The sequence below is a fragment of the Pundamilia nyererei genome, unplaced genomic scaffold (genome assembly GCF_000239375.1).
Source record: "Pundamilia nyererei isolate P.nyererei 1_Seehausen unplaced genomic scaffold, PunNye1.0 scaffold00069, whole genome shotgun sequence".
Lineage (NCBI taxonomy): Eukaryota > Metazoa > Chordata > Actinopteri > Cichliformes > Cichlidae > Pundamilia > Pundamilia nyererei.
In genome coordinates, this window is record NW_005187470.1 from 1,876,617 (window position 1) to 1,898,469 (window position 21,853).

Consider the following 21,853-nt stretch of genomic DNA (forward strand, 5'->3'; position numbering starts at 1 on the left):
TTTTTTTCATCTGTTTCATACAGGAATGTACGAATAAGTGCTGCAATGCTGCCACATGTACATTTACCCAAGGATCTGCATGTGCTCACGGAGCATGTTGTGAAAACTGTCAGGTCTGAAATGTGTTGGATTTAGCTTTATGGTTGATTATTGTGCTTTTTGCACCAAGAAAAAACATTTGGAAATGTGGGTGAGTTAACTTTTTTCTCTCTTCTGTTTTTTAGCTGAAAGTTGCAGGAACGCCATGCAGAAATTCTGTCAATACCTGTGATCTTCCTGAATATTGTAATGGAAGAAATGAATCCTGTCCGAATGACTTTTATCTCATGGATGGTCTGCCCTGTGAAAACAATGCTGCGTATTGCTATGAAGGGCGCTGCCAGACATATGATTATCAGTGCGGACATCTGTTTGCACCAGGTACATCTAATAATAATTCATTACTTTTTTCATGCTTTTAGTTTTCAGTAATGTGGTTACGATCACTAGGCAAGACTTCTCAGACTTTTCTTGTTCTTTTTTCTGGATATTATTTCTCTTTTTGGCAGATAATGCAATAAAAGCAGCAGATATTTGTTTCCAAGATGCAAATATTCAGGGAGATCGGTTTGGTAACTGTGGATCCAACAGCAATGGAAACTACATCAAATGTACTTTAGCGTAAGTACTCTCTAATGATGTCATTAATTCATCATCTCATGAATTTAAGGATTTTAGATAACATGTGTTGAAAAAGTACTGCGCTAGTCATGTTGAACATCGACTTTGTTTTATAAAGTCGGTCAAATCTGAGAAGAATTCCCATCTTAATCCCATCCCCTCAGACTTTGCTCTTTTTGTACAATGATGTATAGCTATATCTAATGATATCTAATGAAAACATGGACAATTTTAATCTTATAATTTGGCACTTTCTAAGTCCTCTTATTTTCCATTTTTTGATGCCCTGTTGGAGTTCACTTTTCAAAGATGTTTGGTTGAAATAAACACCTTCCTAACTATGGTTTGATACTTAAATCTAGCCATGATTTCTTATGGAACAACATTATTTGTGAACAAACTTATTTCCTTTTACTTGCCAAATGTTAAATGTGAGATTATATTTACTCATTGAACAAAAACATGAGTTTTTGAACATATGTGAATGTGTTTGAAAAAAAAGTAGCATTACTTTATCTGATGGCAGTAACTGAGTGATAAGATACAATTGTAGCATTTCAGTTAATGATTAGATTTACCTTTTTTTCATCCAGTGTTTAAGTCATTTGCAACTGTGATTCATTTTCTTAATTTAACTCTGTTACACAGAAATACCATGTGTGGAAAGGTGCAGTGCACCAACGTGAATGTGAATAACCCTCCTCCTGGTGCCACAGTCAGTATCAAAATAGTTGCTGGGAAGACTTGTGTTAATGCAGACTTCAACCTTGGCACAGATGTGCTGGACCCAGCCTATGTTAACCCTGGCAGCCCCTGTGCTACAGGAAAGGTGAGCAAACTATTTTAATGCCAAAGTAAAGAAATGTAACAACTAATGCAAATATGGTATATGAGTCATTAGCAGAAAAAACTGCTAATGACTCAATCTAACTGCACCAGTAAGTAACATTACTTTTCTTTTAGACCTGTGTGAACTTTCAGTGTGTGAATGCCTCTGCTCTCCTGCCCAACTTGATCTGTGATGCAAAAACCACCTGTAATGGCCGAGGGGTAAAGTTTCTTCTTTTCTTTTTTTTGTCTTTCTTTACTCAGATTCCAGCCACTTAGGGCCTGCTGGATATTTACTCTTTAATGTTTATTTCAGGTTTGTAACAACCTAGGTCACTGCCACTGTGAAAATGGCTGGGGCCCACCCTACTGTGACAGGTCAGGGTGGGGTGGCAGCATAGACAGCGGCCCTGCTCAAATAGGTACGTCTTAATTCACCGGTTATGACTTATGACAAATAAGTCCCCTAATACCACATGTGTGGCAATATGACCATCTGAATTCCTCATTAGATACACAGTCATCTGTTATCCCCTCATTAGTGGAGACATTATTGCCGTAGCATTTGTTGTTGTATCATCTGTATGGGAAAATTTTCATTTTTACCAACGACATGCAGGGTATGTCTGCTGGATCAAAAACAATGTGATAGTTCACTATTAATTTTCATCTAATAAAAAGCAGAACTTTTAGAAAGTTCCCTCCTGGTGCAATTAAATTTTCACTATTGTTCCTAATTCACATCTGAACTTAATAAAGAACAAACATCTCTTTTTTGCACAAGACTACTCCCTCAGAAACGGCCTGCTGATTTTCTTCCTCTTGGTGGTTCCTCTTCTGGTTCTTCTCATTTTGGTGCTCCTTTACATCTTTAGGAGAGAGTCCTTAGAGCCTTGCCTCAAAAGGTAAACTTCAACTCAAATTAAGTGTACATACTAATAGTTTTGTTTTTCATATGGTGTTGTACATTTTGATTTTTTTTTCTTTTTCAGGTTACGTAAGACTCAGACCAAAAACACAAATGCAGGCTCAAACAGCAATGCTCAAACGGGTGCCAGAACCATACCTCCACCTGAGCGTCCCACCAACCGGGTAAATATATTTATCCACTTATCTTCATAGTTATGGTAAAAAGAAAGTACACTCTCTGTCGATCCAAGGCTTTTACATCTTAGGGCATGTTACAAATGTCCTTAACAGGTTCTAAAATGATTTAAATGCAACCTGATAGGCACAAGAACAAACTGTGTCATTCTCAAATGAACAGAAATTGTGAAAATGCAAAGCAGGAAAGACATCAGAAATGAACTTAATTGATCTGTCTATTAATCTGGGACGGGTTAGAAGGCCACACAATATGAAGGCCATCATTCTACAGTGAAAAAGATTCACAAGTGGAACACATTCAAGACAGCTGCTAGTCTTCCCAAATTCATCCCAAGGTCGGACTATGCAATGCTCAGAGAAATGGCAACAATTCCATGACGGCACAAACAGAAACACAAGGTTGGTCAAGGAAGCCGCTTCTCTTTAAAATGAAAACATGGCAGCACAGCTTAGCTATGCAAAGTTGACCAAACTTTGCAAAGCAAATTTGTAACATTCTGAAAATAAAGGAGCCAAGTCAAAGAATGGCCCAGTCAAAGTCCAGACTTAAACCAGGAGTTTAAGAGAGATGTGCATGCAAAGCTCAATTAACAGAAGCAACATTGTCCACAGTCACGTGAGACTTATAGAGAAAATGATTACATGAAGTTATTGCTGTTTAAAGTGATTTTAGATGCTGTTGGATCACAGGGTGTAGTTCATTTTTCACACACTGTTTCTGCATTTTGGCTGACATCATGCAATATGTCATATCCTTGTGCATAAAACCTTAAAACTTAAAGAGTGTGTACTTGTGTGAAGGACGTGAAGTGCAATGTTTGTTTATTTTCTAGTGAAAATGCAAATCCCTAAACAGGAAAGGTAACTCTGTTAGATGTTTAGTGTTTAGTGTTGCTCATTGTTGTGTTTGCCTTGTTCTTATTCTAGCCTGCATTTCCAGCAGCTGCCTCAACTCCAGTTTCTGGGTATGAACGGACTTACTTTTTTACTTAACTAAATCCATACTTCCCTCATAGATAAATGGAAACTGAAGCTGTCAGTACACAAACAAACATGTGTGATCGGTTTCTGACTTTAAACATAATCTGTCAGTTTCAAGTACGGAGAAACGAACTACTGGGATGATGAAAACAGTCATGACCCCCCTGAACAACCACCTCCTGTACAAGGCCCTGGAGTACCCAGACCAATCCAACCGAAACAGCTACCAAGCTAATTGCTTTCATACAGTATCATTTAAATTATTTTCTGAAGTTATGAATTTGCTACAGATCAAAACTGTATGAAGAGACTATTTTAAAATACTAATTAAAGGCACGCTGTTTGTAAGATTGACTGTTATTATGTGGTAGTGGATGAGGCTGGTAAATGTTTACTGACTGTTTTATTAGGTCTTTTTACTATTTGGGGATACATGCAAATAAAATTCAAAAAGAGTTTTATATTTTACATCATCATGCTTTTTAAAAAAATAAATATTATTGATGTTTCTTGCAGTTAAATACAATTGTTATAATGTGTGCAATGTAATAATGAAGGGTATCAAAAATGGACTTTGATTGTTTCGTTGTAACTGAGTAAAAATTTCTTGTGGCTTTTAAATTATTTCTACACTAAGAATAGAAACAGAAACACTGTGTGGAGAATCATAGAGTCAAAATGGCAAAAAAAAATAAAATAAAATGTAAAACTAAATAAAGCTTCAGCATCCAGCCCATTTTGGCCACTTAAGATGTGTTGATAGAACTGCAATTTATTTATTTTGAAATTTCTGTTGCCCTCAATACTATGCCTCTTTTTTACTCTTTTGTTTTTTGTTTTTTAAATAAAGGGTATATAAAAGTGGCTTTGCCAATAACAACTTCTTGAGGCTTCTACCTTGTGACAGGAATGTGACTCAAAACTGACTTGAAATCATTTCATCACATCATAGATATTTTTGACATATTTTGAAAGATGATAGATAGATAGATAGAATATTATTTCAAACATGCAAATATAATTGAAATAACAAGAGAGAAAAAACAAAACTTAAAAACCATCAAGTTTTCATGTATATATCTACATAATGTGTGTGCTTGAAAAGGAGTAGGATGAAGTTTACACTTTTCCTGTTCCTACCCCCTTATTTCAAATTTCATTGCTTACAAATCCATCTCCAGAATTCAACATTATTTGATCCATATATGTTTAACTATGTACAAGTCTAACACATTGAACATACACAAATAAAACCATTTTCAGCACATAAACCAAAACAACAACAAACTACATTTTTACATAAACTAATCACCCTGTGTTTAACACCTGCTTAATGTGTGAATTTTTGCATTGATTTACTTTTCTTGATTTCATCTGTACAGGTGTTCCACACACTAACTCCTCTGACTGTAATGGTGTGATATTTTACATTTGTCCTTACTACTGGCGTGCTGGTCATGAGTATTTGGTCTTATTTGGAACAAGTTCTGAATGTTGTGGGGCAAAGATTTATTTGCTGCCTTGTACATTGTTTGCGCAGTTCTGAGGTCAACCAAATCTTTAAATTTGAGAATATTTCATTTGATAAAAAGTGGATTTGAAGGTTCTCTTGAAGTAGCTTTATTTGTTATCCTTATTGCTCTTTTTCTGCAGAATGTATATTGGATGGGTGTGTGTTTTGTACTTGTTTCCCCACACGACCACACAGTATGTCATGTACGGCAGTATGATAGAACAATACAGAGTATATAATGATGTTTGATTTATGAGATCCTTAACCTTGAAGAGAATTGCCAGAGACTTCGATATTTTGCCTTTGATATAAGTAATGTCTGGAATCCAGGATATTTTGTGATGTATTATCACACCAAGGAATTTTATTTCAGATACTGTTATTTATTGTCAGTTTACTATTAGTAGAATATGTGCATTTCCCAAATATTATGAATTTTGCTTTACTCGGGTTCAATGTTAATTTATTATGGTCAAACCAGGTCTTCAGATTATTTAATTCATTTTCTAGTTCATTCAGAAGTTGTTCCAAGTTACTTCCACAGCACAGTAAGTTTGTATTATATTGTATAATATTATTTTCAAAGATGTTGAAATTGCACATATCTCATTAATGTACAATATGAAAAGCAGCAGCCCCAAAACTGATCCTTGGGGATCAGTTTTGATCCGATAGTTTGCTATCTCCAGCTTTATACATTGGATCTAACTTTGCGATTTTCATCTTATCTGAAAATAATCCACTTTGTAATGACAGATTACAAATGTAGGTAAATGGTTTCACAATACATCCAATAATATCTTTAATTAAGTCCATATCAATGCCATCACAGTCATTTGGTTTCTTGGAGTTAAAGGATGTAACTACATCCATAATTTCCTCTTCATCTACTCCCCTCATAAACATTGAGTTTGCTACATTGATAGTTTTAGGAGGGTGCCCAGATTTTACAATTTCTTTAGCCAAGCTAGGACCAACATCAAGAAAAAAGTCATTAAAACAATTTGCGATTCGTTTTATGTCACTAGTCGTTGTGTTTTGTATTTGAAAGTTATTTGGATATTCCAATCCTTTAGATCCTTTATTTACAATATTATTTAGTACTGTACAACACAAGGTTGGTCAAGACGTCATTTACAATATTATGTGCTTTTATTTTGAAGGACGTCGGTAGGAAATGACACGCGGAAGAATATGAGGAAGTTAATATCCAACATGGCTGCAAACAGAGTACAAATGTGAGTAGTAGAAGCTAGGTTGTGAAGCTGCTCTTTCGTAGCCCATGACAACTGAGGAGGCCGTGAGTGTCAGCAGGGCTTCGGCCTGTCTGTGTGTCCTCTGCGGGCTACCCGCTGCTGGGAAGTCCACCCTGGCCCGCCGGATTCTCAGTACCGCCGCACAGCATGGATGGAGAGCCACTGTGGTGCCATACGATGACCTGATCCCAGAGCAAGCTTTTCGAACCAAAGTGGTCGAGGATGGTGTTAACCTGCAAGAAATGGTAAGGACATGATTCAAATGTAATGTGAACCAACCATCCTGCGTAATATTATCTATAGTAGGGCATTATGACTATTAGAGAACGCAATCAAAATAGTACAGCTTTACATTAAATAACATCGTTTGGTGCTAATTAACAGAAAAGGTAAAAAAAAAAAAAAAAATTTAGCTCTTTGACAGCACTAAGTTAGGTCAATTTACCCATCCATGTAAGTAAATTGCATGTGTTCAGTGCTTGAAGATTAGAGGTTAGATTTGTTTTGGGGTCTTTTGGCTAATTCGGGTAACTCTCACTACACTTTTCCATCAAATGTTTTACCCTTTCCCAGTTTAGGAAAGGGTAAAACATTGACATAGATAAAACATCAGATAGTTTAGGCCATGGTAAATTTTAGCACTTGCATCATAGGATATTTGAGGATAAGTATTTTGTCCAAGGACACTTCATCATATACAGTCCAGGAGCTGGGGATTGACCCAACATTAGTAAACAACCTGCTGTAAGTCTTGAGCCAACATAAACAACAAGCTTCTTAATTTCCCTGTAATGTTACCTTTTGCTACACGATATGTGACTGTATTAATTATTCAAAGTACTTTTATTCTGCAGCAGATTGTTTTTAAAATCCATATTGTCTCCATACATCATAAGTAGCTTGAGTATGTCCTACTAATTTTAGAACTGATTCTCCTCTCTAGCACACTGAATGGAAGTCACACAGACAAGCTGTGTTGTACTGTATTGAGCAGTTCTTGCAGAAGTCAGAAATACTGCCAGAGGTACCAAGCAGCTCTGGGATCAGTGTTGCTGCCTGGGAACAGTGCACTCAAGGTCTGATGGGGCCTAAAGGTCTGAAGCCACCTCTCGTCTTCCTACTGGACGACAACTTCTACTATCCAAGTATGAGATATGAAGTTTGTCAGCTTGCAAGGAAGTGTAAGACCCCTCTTATCAACTGAATATGCCACTTAACGTATGCAGCTCTTCAAATATTAGGTTAACGTCTTCTGATGTTGCAGATTCGCTGGGTTTCTGCCAGGTCTACCTACAATGTGATTTAGAATCATGCATCAGCAGAAACCAGAGCAGGTCTCAGCCCGTTCCCACTGAGGTGATACTGGAGATGGTGAAGCGGTTGGAGTCTCCGAATCCTCAGAAGAACTCATGGGAGATTAACAGCATTACACTTAACAGCACAGGAACTGTGTCCAAATCTGACATGTAAGGCAGCAGAAAGAGCAGCCATAAAGATTAATTACCAAAGTCAATTCATAAGTCAGGCTTTAATTTGTTGCCTCTGTGTTCTCCTATGTGGCTTATCCTCAGCCAGAGGGTGATGGAGTTGATCTCCTCTGCACTAAATAACCCACTAAGCCTGGGAGAAGACAACAAAGAACAAAAGGTGCGTCACTGTAGAGTAAACTTGAGACACATGCTAGTGATGTAGCTACAGAAGCAGATCATTTCTATCATTTCTAAAGGTTTAACATATGAAATAACGCATCGTCAAGAGTCCTCAAATCAACAGTACCTAATCAGAGGGGGCCAACCTCAAGCATGACCCCCCCTTTAAAACAGCCCACAGACCCTAAGGAGTGAGACTGTTTATAAGTGGGTTGTCAGTTGAGTAAAATAGATTTTTGTCTATCTCAGTGGTAAAGAAAGTGACCCAGAGCCTCTTCCATGCAACTCTGAAAGTTTTAACCGTCAGCTATATTGGAACATCATTACACCAAGCTACCGTTAAGGGGATGGATGAGGGATGGGAAAGGAGACAGAGAAGGAAAAAAATGAAGGGGAGGGGTTAAGATATAGCAATTACTACCATCATCATCAACATGCAATAATAATAACAATGACTCATTATTAACACATACTGTTTAAAAAAAAAATACTCACTCATGATCATAAACAACAGTACTAGCAGGTAGTCTTGTCTTGATATTACATAGTAATAACAGGTCCCTTAATACTACATATTATAAGTGGAAAATTAGAAATATATTAAAAGGACAGTTTTGCACTGAGATAAGAATGCATCATTAGTAGTGGAAATACAAGAAGCCAGAGAAATACCATCATGCATAACTGAATTCTTTTTTATCTATGTTGCTGTTTTCATATATACATTGGTATTGGCTTAAGACATGCACCTGCACATATATCATCATCTATTTTGCAGGATGCTGATCGTCTGAAATGTGCCAATAGTGTTGTCCACCAGGCTGACCAGGCCTGTCGACGCCTCATCTCTGAAGCCATGAAGACTGCCAGAGGTCAGCTTTGGATAATATTTATTATTTCAAGTTTACCAGAGCATGCTGCCACTTGAAGCCTAGCTAAATGATCAACTCGTCTTTCCCTAATTTTAGAGAATAAAGTACCTCCTGAACGCATGAGGTCTTTGGCTGCTCAGCTGAGTGAATCCAAAGCAACGTTTCTTCATAACCTGCGGAAACATTTCCTCCATGAAGTGCCATTTATCCAAGGAGAAGAAATCAACGTAGAGCATGCAGCGAAGAGAGCAGCTGAAATTTTTAATGATGACTTGAAAGAAATCTTGTCTAGAATCATGAATGACAAATAAGCTTGACTGAATAGCCAATGTACTGTATTTTATTAAATGTAAGAATTTAAAAATGCTTTTTTAAAATTATTTTTCTGCTACTAAGTGAAACACTCGTAAATGGTTGTAATGTAATAACTTGGTTATTACAACTGTGAATGAAATGTTTATTTTTTAAAATAAATTCTCCTCAACTGATTTCAGATGTCTACGTGACTTCTCTCCTGATATGGTACAGTGGCGTAATTAAGAGTATCATTATTACATTTTCTTCCCATACTAACATTATCATGTACAAACAAGTTAATGTGTCCAAGATTTGCACAAACAAAAAGCCACTAACATTAGTTCACATTACATGTAACATAATGAGGGTTATATGGGATCTATAGCGCTTAGAAAGAAAAGCGTCTGGACTTCTTTAAGTTTCTTGAAGATGTTTCACCTCTCATCCAAGAAGCTTCTTCAGTTCTAGGGTCAAATGGTGGAGAGTCCCAGATTTTAAGCCCTGTGGGAGTGTCCCTCCAAGGGGGACAATGGACCCCTTTTGATCCTCTACCTAATCATACGAGCCAAGGTGTGAAAACGGGTGTAGGTCACAATCAGCCATGGTTTCATGTAAGCTCATTGTGAAACCTAGCCCCACCCTATCATGTGATTTCCTGAGGTCAGATGGCCCAGAATGTGAATGGGCGTTGCGGCGTCTGGGAAGGGAACTCAAACTGGATTATAGATGGCAGACAACTGGCATCATAAACCACCCCAGGTTATATGGGATTTTTAATATGGCTCAGCATTGGCTAATATACAGACAGTAAGTGGCTACAATTAATTTTAAAGTTGTATGTACACAAAGTTACTTGAGACAGTATATAAATATTGTTTTTTTTAAAAGGGATGTAACACAACTGTAAAAAACAAACAAACAAACTACTAATTGTAGTCTCTGAGGTTGCGTATAAATAAATATTAGAACTACAACTCCCAATGAGGAATGTGTCAGGCTAATTTAACCATGATTGAGACTTTGGTGTATAATTATTAGGAATACAAGCAATTTACAAATGGTGGTGAGAATGGCACCTCGATGGCTCCACTGTGAATACAAAGCTGGTTGAGCTTGAAATGTTTGGTGCTTAATACTGTTTTGGTGTTGTATTTTTTTTTTAAAAAGCCCCACACCCAACAGCCACAACATTAAAACCACCCTCATAATATTGAATTGGGCCCCACCTTCCTGCTGGAAAACAGAGATCTAAGCATTCACGGTGTGGACACAGCACCTTTGGGATGTTGGCAGCAGGGTGATTCACTGTGGGGCTTGTTATGGGTGTGCTAATGTGTGCCACGTGAGTGCTACACATTGTGCCACATGCAAAATCTTCCCATCTGAACACTGGCAAATGAACTGGTACTTGTATAGCTGCAAGACTTCATTCACCCAATCACACCACACATTCACACAGCACTTTGTAACATTCTCACGTACACTCCAACTGACACTTTGGGGGGCAGTTTGAGGGTTCAGTAGCTTACCCAAGGATACTTTGAGGATCAACCAACCAACCTTCCAGTTAGTAGACAGGCCACAGAAGCCCATTTCATTGCACTGTAACTAGATAATCACTGTTATTCATTTTGCCTGTCAGTGATTTCAATGTTCTGGCTGATCAGTGTATATAGCTGCCTTTATAAATGTGATTACTCAACAGGCTGAATGAAATCCTAATGACTCACTCCAAAGTGATGAAACACTGCAAATCCCATCCCAGTCTAATGCCAAACCCAATAAGTTGCATGAGCAAAGGAGTACAGATATCACAAGGCATTAACTAACTCTCACAACAAACTATGATGTGTTGTAAAGTGTCATTTGTGGTTTTGTACGTTCACAACTAATACGACAAGCCCAAAGTAGGGATCAAGGTAGAAAAGCAGTAAGGCAACAGTATAGTGCAGATGTAGAAGTGTAAAATAAAAAAAAGAAAACAACTTAAAACATGAAATGTTAAACAGTCTCACTATGTTTAGTTGCTAAATATAACCAATATAATAAAAACAAGGGCTCAATATAAGTCTGTGCTGTCAGGAATCACTTTTTATGTTGGCCACGGGCAAAATGGCAGGCAAAATCGTATTTGTCTGCGCATTTATGCCCACAGCTGTTGCACTGGAATGGATGTTCATAGCCGTGGCAGCCCATGTGAATAGTGTAGAGGATATTGTCAGAAAAGTGAATATCACAATGTTGGCATTTATACACGATCTGCTGGTCCGGTATAGTCAGGGCAGGGGCGGGTGTGCCCGACTGGCTGTTGCTAACACACGCAGTCAGAGCGTTCATGTTGTTCTCAAAGCCAAGGCTCAGAGCAGGACTACAGTTCTCGTGGCGTGAGGTGGGAGATTCTTTTTTAAGTGATGATATCTGCACTCCATTTGAGCACATTGCAACCTGTTCACTGGAGACATTATGTATTAGGATGGGCTTCTCATCTTTTATTGACTCCCTGTCTGGGGACACGGGAGTCTGAGACTCAGGGTGGAGCTCAGCCAACTGACCGGCTAGTGTAGACACCTGGTCGAGTGGGTTTTTAAAAGTCAAACCATTAGCACTCCTGTTGCGACTTTCCTTCTCATCTACCCTGGGAGCGTTCTTATACTCGCTGCTGTTTAAATGGTGGATTTTGTGAGACAAGTCAGTCAGAAAATCCGATTTTGGCATCACCACGGAGGCCGGGTTGAGATTGATCAGGAGGCGCCGCCCGAACCCCAGCGAAGCTGTCCTCTTCTGCAAAGCGCTCAGCATTCTCTTGTTGGAGAAAGGAGAGCGTGCCACCCTGGTGGGCAAAAGCTTGTGGCGGCGTCGCCGATGGTGTGACAGGTTGCTGCGGTCACTGCATCGGAAGGCGCAGAGGTCACACTTGTAGGGCTTCTCTCCTGTGTGTGAGCGCATGTGGGCTTCCAAGTGACGCTCATACGCAGATGCAAATGGGCACAGCTGACAGCGGTGAGGCTTTTCTCCTGGGCAAGGAAATAATTGCAGTTATAACTCTGATATTAACCAGCATATTTTACTGTGATGGTTTGCACAGAGGTAGGGAAGTGTCTATTAGACAAGGTTTAGACAAGGTGAAGCTTTTCAGTATTTCACTTTATCAGCTGTATATCGGGAATATTTACATGGTGGGAACTCTGACCTGTGTGGATGCGGATATGCTCTATTAAGCGAGCCATGCCCTTGTTTGCATAGCTGCAGTAGCTGCATTTATACTTTCCATCGCAGGTCCTCTCCAGGCCATCCATCTGCACATCTGACCCATCCTCCACAGACAGCCTCACCTCCACAGACGGGGGGTCCAGACCATTTTGCTCGCACCTTGGGGCAACTACAAACAAACACAGCATGACTTCAACATATGATTTTTCTTAGAAAACACGTAAATCAGTTGTTTGTATATTAGTGTGCTTCCTTCTCACCGGCTTGAAACGACTCCGCTGTCTCTTTTTCACCACACACGGAGCCTGAAATCATGTTGACATGCTGGGTTTGCTGGGTCAGGTATTCTTGAAATTCCTTTACAAAATCCACGGGCTCGGTCTTTATCTCCTCCATGTTCCTTCTCGTGTGCTGAGCCTGAAGAAAAAGATTCAAATATGATGGCGATGTACTGCTTTGGTATTCTGACAGCAGCTAACCTACTGCTGCTAGCGTTCTTAATGACTAGCCTACTGCTTTTAGCAGCAGCGCTAACATTACCTAGATTTAAGCTCTTGTATTTTAAATTTTAACACCCAAATTAAGCACAATCGTTACTGTGGTCCATATTTTGCCGTAACAACTCTAACAAACGCTTTTTCTTCGAGCTAACAGCAGAGTTGGGACAGTTTATCATCTCATGCTGTTACCTGGCGAACATGCGATCGCTTCCGTTTTTTCTGATATGTTAGCGGCCACCCAAACGCAACTGTTGCCTTCTCTGTTATCGGAAAAACATAACCTATGTTTATTTTTGTATGGGGCTGTCGTTCTCTTTCTCCCTCTCACTCTATCTATAATATATAACTGGTTGTCATTAATATATATTAATATATATATATTTTTTTTTTATATTTTTATATGTATAAATGCGTGAACCACACGGGTCAGAATAAACACACAGAGATCTGAATACGCGCACATGGGTTTCAGTACGCACAAACAGATGGAAACACACGCACATTCTCACAAGTCTTCAACAATGGCCCTATATTTTTGCACAGGACACATATATGACACTGGCATAAGTTTGTCTATTTCGTTTGATTTCTTAATTTAATAAGTACATACAAAAAGTTAAAAATTCACAACATTAACAGGACAGACAGTGAAGCACTTGCCATTTATGTTTTTTTTCTCCACTCCTGCTCATAACGATAATCCCACAAGGACATGTTAATGATTAATGTATTGCCATTAAAGTCGCCTACATAGTGTAACTTCTCGTGTCTGACTCTTACAGGAGGTCACTGAAGGCAGAAATAGAAATGAGCCCTCTGGTGGACGTACGCTGCTGAACATTTCATAACAAACATCATGGCTACCCCGTTGGTCAGGATTTTCTCAAAGGTTATACAGAATATTTAGGCCATTATTATTTGCATTTGAAGAGTTTCTGCGCTCATTTGAATATCTTTTCTACGGTATAACCCTTTTTTATCATTGAATTTTGTAACCTATCTGGCTCTTGCCTACGTGACGTTTTTAGCTAACTGAGGCTAATATTTGCTAAAGCTCAAACCTAAGTAGTTTCATCCCAAAATAGTTTCAACACTCAATCCTCAAACAGTGGTCAACCGTGCCCGAGATTACTGCGTAATGCTCAGTCACACTGTGTGTTCATTACTAATTATTTTCTAAGCGATGTTACATATTTCTACTGCTGTTTGTTTTTCAGTCTTTCAAACAACTCTCTCGTCCATGGGGGGCATGCCAGGCAGGATGGAGGAGCACTTCCTCCAGATCTGTCCCAGATGTGGCTTCACACCATCCCGCCGAGGTGGTCTCCTCTTTCCCTCCACTTCAGACATACACAGAGGAGGAAGGCATGATGAGGGAAGCAGGTAAGCAGGACCTCTTGTTTCATGTTGTAGTGCACAGCTGGAGACAGGGTTTCTTAAAACGCTAAATATCTGCATTGCTGCTTGACAGTGAAAAAATATGCACAGGAGCGCATCGCCCCACTTGTGTCACAAATGGATGAGAATTCGCAGATGGATAAGGAAGTGATCAAATCCCTCTTTGAACAAGGTGTACGTAACTAATTTAATCGTGAATTAACGTATATGTCATTAAAAGTACGCCAGTGTCATTTGTTTCCCTTCTAGTAACTCATTTGATTTTTGCAGCTCATGGGCATTGAGATCGACCCCGAATATGGCGGGACTGGCTCCTCGTTTTTCTCCTCTATTCTGGTCATCGAGGAGCTGGCGAAGGTGGATCCCTCTGTGGCTGTACTATGTGACATCCAGAACACTCTGATCAACACGCTGTTTGTCAAACTCGGTACCCCAGCTCAGAAAGAGAAGTACCTCAATCGACTGTCAACAGACATGGTAAGCAGCTTGATAATCTGGAAGAAATAAAAACAGTGTACATCAATTCAATGTTAATGTTGTCAAGTGCAACTGATTAATGTTTTCTGATCATGCTTTCAATTCTGTTTAGTTTTATTTATTTATTTATTAAGTGCTCACAGCAGCAGTTGAGTAAAGGAGTGGACATGGTCAGCAACAAGACTGTTTAATTGAAGTGTTTAAATGATGCTTAATTGCTACTAAGGGGCCTAAAGGGTAATACGAAAATATCTCAGACAGTGATTTTACATTTTAATATTGCCAAGTTTATGTGAGCCCTTGTAAATTGTGGTCTCAGTTTTCTGTTCTTAGTTTATACAAGAGAAACCTGGTGTGGTTTTCTGCTGCTCCAGCTCATCTGCTTCAAGAGCACTGAAAGATGCTCTTCTCCAGGACTTGGCCATAACCAATAGTGATTAATTGCCTTTTATTATGAAATAAGCATGTCCTTCACTGAATAAGACACCTTCGATATGCATTTATGTGTCCCTTTACTGTCATGAATTCTGGCTTTTGAGCTTGTACACTGTTGGTCTTTCTCCTCATTAGTCCAAAGATTTGCTATTTGATTCCAAAAATCATCAAAAAAAAAGGAAACATTCTTTCTTTTATCATTCATCATGTGATTTGTGTTCTTTGTACTGGTTTAATCTGCTGTTAAGTCAAAGAGCTTTATTTATATATAGACATATATATATGCCGTTCTTTTTTGGAAACCGTATGTGTAATTTCTCTATATTTGTTCCTTGTTTATTTGTATTTTATATTAGTATTTTTGTATTATTTATACCAGATTGGAAGCTTCTGTCTCTCTGAAGCAGAGTCGGGAAGCGATGCTTTTGCTCTGAAGACGCGTGCTGAAAAGCACAAGGACTATTATGTAATCAATGGATCCAAGATGTGGATCAGTAATGCAGAGCATGCTGGTGTTTTCCTGGTAATGGCCAATGTGGATCTCTCTGCTGTGAGTAACTGCTGATGTTTCTATTCTCAGAGTGTGCAGTATTTCTTTTTGAGCCTAGATTTTTAAGGCCCCTCTCAACAGTCGCTTCTGAGCTTATAAGCTAATAACAATATATTGATTGCGTTTGTTTCTTTATCTTGGAAATTACCAAGACATGCTGGATTTTTTTTATCAAATTCATTTAACAAAAACATCAAGTGGAACTATACTTTATAATACCCACCCTCTATAGGTTCTATTGATGCTTTGTGGTGATTAAATGCGTTCCCCTGTGACAGAAAGGTAAATATAAAGTCACCTTTGTTTGGCAGGGATACAGAGGCATCACCTGCTTCATCGTGGACCGGGACACCGAGGGGCTAGAAATCGGCAAGAAGGAGAACAAGCTTGGACTGCGGGCCTCCTCCACCTGCCCGCTCAACTTTGACAATGTCAAGGTGCGACCATACATCATGTACGTTACCAGAGAAATGCCTGGCAAGTGCGTTAGATAGATTTTTTAAAACTCTGCTCTCTGTTCTAGGTGCCAGAGAAGAACATTTTAGGAGAGGTCGGTCATGGCTATAAGTATGCCATCGGGATGTTGAATGAGGGTAGGATTGGAATAGCAGCACAGGTAAATTAAAACACAAAATCTGCTCTGTTAAAATGTCAAATTCAGCAGGGCGGTGTTCTAACTCTGTGTGTGTTTCAGATGCTTGGATTGGCACAGGGTTGCTTTGATCACACTGTTCCTTACACCAGACAGAGGATGCAGTTTGGGAAACGTATCTTTGACTTCCAGGTCACGATCCATATTTGGACTTTGGATTTTTTACAACACCTTGTGGTGATAAGGCTTGGTTCAATAAATTCTGATGCTGCTTTTGGTGCTCCTTATATTCCAGGGGATGCAGCACCAAATTGCCCATGTAGCAACACAGATTGAAGCCGCTCGGCTGTTGACGTACAACGCTGCTCGTCTGAAAGAAGCCGGAAGAACTTTCATTAAAGAGGCCTGCATGGCTAAATACTTCAGCGCAGAGGTGAGCTTCCTGTTTTTGTGGTAGTACACTGTAGGACAGAATAAGGATATTTTTGGACCTGTTTAGGTATGTTGCCATAACGTTATTTGTGTCATGATTTCATACAACCAATGGTAGAAGAAGTAAAAGTTGTTGCTGAGACTCTCCTGAAGCCATGGCAGTTTTTAGGTTCTGTTACATCCTATCATTTCTGTGATATCTCTGCTGCTGTCTCAGCTAGTAATTATTTTTACAAGTTCAACTCAAAAAGTCTTTTTATTTTCTCTGGATCTTTTTATAATTTACTTTCTTCAGGTTGCCACCCTTACCACATCAAAGTGCATCGAGTGGATGGGAGGAGTAGGCTTCACTAAAGACTACCCTATTGAAAAATACTACAGAGACTGTAAAATTGGTGAGCCTAACTCGACAAACGTGCTTGGACTCTGGATCACTCTGCAAATATTGGCTTGTGTTTGTATGCTGTTAGTGAGATTGCTGCTTAAATAAGATGTAATTAGTGTAACTGTGGCTGGAGTCCTACTGTGAAAAGAACGAAGCTTGTGAGTGCTACAGGAGGGTCAGGTGTAGATGTTCGTGATTGGAGCAGAGTGGGGCGGAGAGAGAAGGCCCGATAGCAGTGGCTGTAATCGGACTCTGCTGGAATTCTCCAGTCTGACCCCTCAGAGTGCCATTATACCAGCACACAGCCAAGGAAGCTGCCATTTCAAAATGTTACTTTTCCTTTCATCACTGCCACTTTGGCTCCCGAGCTCTCTGGCTGGAGCACCGGCAGACCTAGCTCCACGCTAAGCCTCCTTGTCTCCTGCTAGTGAAAGCGGCGGATGCATGTAGTGTGCAGAGGAGTTTGACAAAATGGACTTTGTTGTGTATGGCAGGAATCTGTGCTAATGCTTTGTTTTCTCTCTTTGTGCAGGTACCATTTATGAGGGCACGACGAATATCCAGCTGTCCACTATGGCCAAGTTCATTGATAAGGAGTACAATGTTTGAAACTCTATGAGCAAAGCCTAAACGATTGTACTCTGCGATGTTACACTCCGCATTTTTCCCCCCAGTGATTATAATGGGATTGATCCAGACCATACTACTATAGATTAGTTCTCGTGCAGCAGCTCATAGTTACTAGTGTTTTGGTTACGTTTCTTCAGGTTTAATGATGTTTATTTTGCTTTTTGTATTCAGTGAGCTTTCCATCGATTCAAATACAATGAGTAACAAACTGTATATCATTTTAAGACCTTTACAACCTTCACCCCACATTTGTTCTAGTATTATTATTAATGTAACAGTAACATAAATGATCCATACATTTGCAATGTGGGAGTTAGTTGTTGAAAGCTGATGATTAGGATTATGTTTTGGTGCCTTCGGAAGATTTGCGATTACTGAGATCAGTGATGTAAAGGTGTGTGTTCTCTCTGTATGATTCTACATCCTTTTAGGAAGTCATCTGTAAAGAATGATCTGTCAGTACTATTAAATGTGAAGTATGCTGTAGTGCAGTGTATGGTTGTTTGTATTTGCTGAGGAGTCCAGGTTAATACCAAGTTCTCTCACTAGATGGCAGCATTTTCCCGAGTGACAGCCGCTCACAGAAGCGGCAGTCAATTATCATGTCTTTTAACAGCTTGTCACCTCTAATGATATTTTATATCAATTTAATTATGCCGGTGCTTCAGATGAAAAGAGCTCGCCTTGCATAATTGACTCATTGATAATTTTGTGGGTGTGACTGATTAAATTTGCACAGGCTACATGTGCTGTGCAAAATAAGGTCTATTGTTTGAACAGCTTTTAAACTTTTAGCCAAGACTTCTTACAAATAATTATGTGGTGATATTTTTTATTACCTTTAAATAATGGAGAAGGAAAAATTAAAACAGACACGGATACTATTTGATGATTTTTATTAGTCACACCGTTTCCTAATACAGAAACGTAATGTTTTTGTAGCAGATAATTTTATATTAAAATTTGCTTTTGCTTCTTATTTCATGTATTTGTATAATACATTTGAAGAGTGAAAGGGACTGAAATGTATTTGCCCTCATAAAAATTTTAGGATTATGTGTGTGTTTCTAAACGATCAGTATAATTCTTGACACCACCACTGTATCTGTAACAAAAGCTTTGAATTTAAATATGAATTGAGTGTTATTTACTGCTGGGACTTTGCTGATAGAAGTTAGAATCAAACGTGCTAGGCTGCAGTGTAATTGCATACAAACACCTGTTCTTTAAACCTAAATTTCTCTTTTTTTTTAATCACATAAAGATAGAACAGAAAATCAAGCCTGCATTTACATCACTGATTGAGTGTACTTTGTTTGCCCCTCTGATCCACTCTGACTCGTGGACCCTCCCCCCCTCTCTTTAATGAACATAATCTGATGAAAACACAGCTATTTGCTTTTCACTTTGCATCGGCAAAATGCTGCTCAGCTAGCCTCTTTCTCCGCCCCCATCTTTAACACAGCTATGAGACCTCTAATTATGCAAGGATTCAAGTAGCTTTTCACAAAACACAGTGTTGTCCTCTAGAACTGGAGAGCGCTCCACGAGCTAAAAGGACAGGCTGCATATTTGCAGGTTGAGCAAATTCAATTTGTTTGATTAGTTCTCTGCATTTGCTTCAACTTTGGTTTAAATGCTGCATCTTAAATGTTTTTAGTGTCTCTTTTTTTCTTTGCGTATGCCTATACCAAATAGACACGCAAAATGTTGATATCTCTTCCGTTTTTGGAGATATATGCTCTTAGTCTAAATAGAGATCAGAAAAGCAGTGTACTTATAAATTCATTTTCTTTCCTGGTCTTTCTTTCGTTCATCATACGCACAAATAAAATGTGACCAAACAGCTCTTATACATGTCTCTTCAGGTACACAATTGAAATTTGCTTAATTCAAGTACTAGCACTGTTGTATGTGTGACAGAAACAGGCCTATTGTCATCCTCGCGCATTAGATCACCTGCTGCCCCTGTGGGTTTGTCTGCTTTGGTACTAAGCTGATGTGAAAAGACTTTATCACGATGGTTAAACATTCAATTTGATGTCTGCCTGTAGCGCTTCCTGGCTAATAAAATTACACCGAAGTCAATGCGCTCCGGTGCAGGTGAAACGAACAGCTTTCCTGCCGAACACACGCGCGTCAGGACGCAACAGAATAGTGGCACGCCGAAATCGTGCGTCATAGTGTTCAGCGTCCGCGTTTAATGACAAAAATCATTAAATGACTAAATATTTAACAATTTTCTGAATCTTTTTGTGCGTTAAGAATAATACTTCGCCATTTTGTTATTGTATATCGTAGCTTACATTCGTGCGTAAAACCTATGCGTAATTTGTTTAATAAGGCTAAGTTGCTTGATTTCGCTGGACCATTTAATCAATGGACCATTTATTCAATTTACTGACAGGTAATTGTGGCTCGCGCACACCCCTCATAACCCTGATACATTTTCCTCTTTTATCTAATTGGTTGACAAGTGGGTGCGTACTGCTGAGCCCGAAGCCAAAACTCTCGCGCGGCCTTTTTCTTTGGAGTCCATTCTTGTCAGACCCCCACGCGGTTTCATCTCAAATCCCATTTGCTATTGTACCTGTCCAATAGCAGCGACCGAGCACGCTTTAACTCGGATGGCATTTTTATTTCATCACTACGGTCGGGAGCAAGTCTGACTCAGTGATCTCTGCGCTCTCACGCTGATCATTCTCGTGGGGGGGAAGCTGGGCACAGCTTTACGCGACTTTCTGAGTTTTCCCTCCATCTTATGCGAACTATTTTAGCTCGGACTTTAACGCCAGAGAATCCTTTAGATCTGTTTAATATCTTTTTTCAGCTTTTGATGGTGATCCCTGTCGGACAGTAAACGGTGATGGCAGACTCTGATACTCAAGAGGCTCGCCAACCTGCAAAAGACTCGCCGTTCTCCATAAAGAACCTGCTGAATATTGAAGACAAACCCACGAAGCCAAAAAGCATCCTCAGCTCGCACAAGGGGGTTTTGGAAGGCAGTTTCTTTTCTCGGCTCGGTGATTTGTCTGTTCCTCGATTTGAGCTGCCAGCACAGAGAATTGGACTATCCGCGCAATATCTGGAAAGAGCATCTACCTGGTGGTACCCCTACACGCTTGGAGCACATTTTAGGACTGGAGGTAAATTATTGTTGTGCTTTAGACGAGGGACGTATAGTGTTTTAATATTAATTCACGTTCTTCTATCGGGAAAAGCTGTGGTGTATTCAACATCGTGAATGGATACGTAGATCTTAATAAAAACGTTTTAAATACTTTAAACTCTAAATTAAACTTAATGTATCCAAACAATAAACCAATTACATAAAGGGGAAAATAGAATAGAGGTAGGATAGCTTTCACTGCAGAATTGTTTGTCGTTGAAGAATAGGTTTTAACAAAATAAAATGTTTTTCTCCAGGGTCTGAGAAGGTCAGCTTAAGAGAAGCATCACAGGCACCGGACAGGCGCTCTCCGGATCTCCAGAAAAGTGATCAAGATGCCAAAGATGAAAGCGCCGACGATGACATCGCCCTGGATGAAAGTGACTCGGAGGAGCCAAAGAAAGAAACAGACCAGGAGGACGACTGGAGGAGAAAAAACGACGAGCTGGACTCCGAGAAGAAGCCCTGTCGGAAGAAGAAGACGCGCACCGTGTTTTCCAGAAGTCAGGTCTTTCAGCTGGAGTCCACTTTCGACATTAAGCGCTACCTGAGCAGCTCAGAGAGGGCAGGCCTAGCCGCGTCTCTGCACTTAACCGAGACGCAGGTGAAAATCTGGTTCCAGAACCGGAGGAATAAGTGGAAAAGGCAGCTGGCCGCCGAGCTGGAGGCGGCCAACCTGAGCCATGCGGCGGCACAGAGGATTGTGCGGGTTCCCATACTCTACCACGAGAATGGAGCCCCAGAAACGAGCGGGGGCCCTGCTACAAACTCACCGGGCGGCCAGGCACTCCTGGCTTTCCCCCACCACATGTACTATTCTCACCCAGTCCCACTGCTGAGACCCGTTTAACATTTGTGTCATAAAGCATTGTACATATGTTTTTAAATGAGAGTGATTAACTGAAAAAAAAA

General features: G+C 39.6%; 5 protein-coding genes across 7 annotated transcripts in view; 4 read left to right on the forward strand and 1 right to left on the reverse strand.

Annotated features, from left to right (window-relative positions):
* adam9b (ADAM metallopeptidase domain 9b) overlaps nucleotides 1-3,924 on the forward strand; it is an 8,602-nt gene extending 4,678 nt beyond the window's left edge. Inside the window, exons 13-22 of the mRNA XM_005736462.1 lie at nucleotides 24-113; nucleotides 225-420; nucleotides 549-660; nucleotides 1,309-1,489; nucleotides 1,624-1,710; nucleotides 1,805-1,910; nucleotides 2,273-2,393; nucleotides 2,481-2,580; nucleotides 3,523-3,560; nucleotides 3,688-3,924. Of these exons, the coding sequence (XP_005736519.1) occupies nucleotides 24-113; nucleotides 225-420; nucleotides 549-660; nucleotides 1,309-1,489; nucleotides 1,624-1,710; nucleotides 1,805-1,910; nucleotides 2,273-2,393; nucleotides 2,481-2,580; nucleotides 3,523-3,560; nucleotides 3,688-3,811 (1,155 nt within the window). The 3' untranslated portion in view covers nucleotides 3,812-3,924. The remainder of the gene's footprint in view (nucleotides 1-23; nucleotides 114-224; nucleotides 421-548; nucleotides 661-1,308; nucleotides 1,490-1,623; nucleotides 1,711-1,804; nucleotides 1,911-2,272; nucleotides 2,394-2,480; nucleotides 2,581-3,522; nucleotides 3,561-3,687) is intronic.
* Nucleotides 3,925-6,246: 2,322 nt separating this feature from the next.
* pstk (phosphoseryl-tRNA kinase) lies at nucleotides 6,247-9,355 on the forward strand. Of its 2 annotated transcripts, none has more exons than XM_013911669.1 (6): nucleotides 6,247-6,590; nucleotides 7,289-7,526; nucleotides 7,610-7,811; nucleotides 7,917-7,992; nucleotides 8,773-8,866; nucleotides 8,963-9,355. In XM_013911669.1, exons 1-6 carry the CDS (start codon nucleotides 6,372-6,374, stop codon nucleotides 9,175-9,177), a joined length of 1,044 nt encoding a protein of 347 aa, XP_013767123.1. In that variant the 5' UTR covers nucleotides 6,247-6,371; the 3' UTR covers nucleotides 9,178-9,355. The 2 variants fall into 2 exon arrangements, with proteins under 2 accessions (XP_013767123.1, XP_005736520.1); XM_005736463.1 differs by having other exon boundaries at nucleotides 7,289-7,490.
* Nucleotides 9,356-10,535: 1,180 nt separating this feature from the next.
* On the reverse strand, nucleotides 10,536-13,114 carry LOC102204414 (zinc finger protein Pegasus). Of its 2 annotated transcripts, none has more exons than XM_005736464.1 (4): nucleotides 13,063-13,114; nucleotides 12,634-12,790; nucleotides 12,354-12,542; nucleotides 10,536-12,177 (listed from the first exon to the last, which is right to left on the reverse strand). In XM_005736464.1, exons 2-4 carry the CDS (start codon nucleotides 12,767-12,769, stop codon nucleotides 11,249-11,251), a joined length of 1,254 nt encoding a protein of 417 aa, XP_005736521.1. In that variant the 5' UTR covers nucleotides 12,770-12,790; nucleotides 13,063-13,114; the 3' UTR covers nucleotides 10,536-11,248. The 2 variants fall into 2 exon arrangements, with proteins under 2 accessions (XP_005736521.1, XP_005736522.1); XM_005736465.1 differs by lacking the exon at nucleotides 13,063-13,114 and adding an exon at nucleotides 12,914-13,053.
* A 550-nt stretch (nucleotides 13,115-13,664) lies between these two features.
* Nucleotides 13,665-18,382, forward strand: acadsb (acyl-CoA dehydrogenase short/branched chain). Its single transcript, XM_005736466.1, has 11 exons — nucleotides 13,665-13,762; nucleotides 14,091-14,256; nucleotides 14,345-14,445; nucleotides 14,542-14,748; nucleotides 15,563-15,733; nucleotides 16,045-16,170; nucleotides 16,257-16,349; nucleotides 16,428-16,517; nucleotides 16,621-16,758; nucleotides 17,053-17,152; nucleotides 17,675-18,382. The coding sequence occupies exons 1-11, from the start codon at nucleotides 13,730-13,732 to the stop codon at nucleotides 17,749-17,751; spliced, it is 1,302 nt and encodes a 433-aa protein (XP_005736523.1). The 5' UTR covers nucleotides 13,665-13,729; the 3' UTR covers nucleotides 17,752-18,382.
* Nucleotides 18,383-20,437: 2,055 nt separating this feature from the next.
* hmx3b (H6 family homeobox 3b) lies at nucleotides 20,438-21,791 on the forward strand. Its single transcript, XM_005736467.1, has 2 exons — nucleotides 20,438-20,918; nucleotides 21,199-21,791. Exons 1-2 carry the CDS (start codon nucleotides 20,639-20,641, stop codon nucleotides 21,789-21,791), a joined length of 873 nt encoding a protein of 290 aa, XP_005736524.1. The 5' UTR covers nucleotides 20,438-20,638.
* Nucleotides 21,792-21,853: the final 62 nt, after the last annotated feature.

What these genes read in the sequence shown, in the direction of transcription:
- acadsb (XM_005736466.1), top strand. Translation starts at nt 13,730, where the DNA reads ATGGCTACCCCGTTGGTCAGGATTTTCTCAAAG. An exon ending in CCAATGTGGATCTCTCTGCT is followed by an intron (nt 15,734 to 16,044) that starts GTGAGTAACTGC and finishes TTTGTTTGGCAG; the next exon opens with GGATACAGAGGCATCACCTG. An exon ending in TCAACTTTGACAATGTCAAG is followed by an intron (nt 16,171 to 16,256) that starts GTGCGACCATAC and finishes TCTCTGTTCTAG; the next exon opens with GTGCCAGAGAAGAACATTTT.
- LOC102204414 (XM_005736464.1), bottom strand. Translation starts at nt 12,769, where the DNA reads ATGGAGGAGATAAAGACCGAGCCCGTGGATTTTGTAAAGGAATTTCAA. An exon ending in AGCGGAGTCGTTTCAAGCCG is followed by an intron (nt 12,543 to 12,633) that starts GTGAGAAGGAAG and finishes GTTTGTTTGTAG; the next exon opens with TTGCCCCAAGGTGCGAGCAA. An exon ending in GCATATCCGCATCCACACAG is followed by an intron (nt 12,178 to 12,353) that starts GTCAGAGTTCCC and finishes TTCCTTGCCCAG; the next exon opens with GAGAAAAGCCTCACCGCTGT.
- hmx3b (XM_005736467.1), top strand. Translation starts at nt 20,639, where the DNA reads ATGGCAGACTCTGATACTCAAGAGGCTCGCCAACCTGCAAAAGACTCG. An exon ending in AGCACATTTTAGGACTGGAG is followed by an intron (nt 20,919 to 21,198) that starts GTAAATTATTGT and finishes GTTTTTCTCCAG; the next exon opens with GGTCTGAGAAGGTCAGCTTA.
- pstk (XM_013911669.1), top strand. Translation starts at nt 6,372, where the DNA reads ATGACAACTGAGGAGGCCGTGAGTGTCAGCAGGGCTTCGGCCTGTCTG. An exon ending in ACTGTGTCCAAATCTGACAT is followed by an intron (nt 7,812 to 7,916) that starts GTAAGGCAGCAG and finishes GCTTATCCTCAG; the next exon opens with CCAGAGGGTGATGGAGTTGA. An exon ending in AGCCATGAAGACTGCCAGAG is followed by an intron (nt 8,867 to 8,962) that starts GTCAGCTTTGGA and finishes CCCTAATTTTAG; the next exon opens with AGAATAAAGTACCTCCTGAA.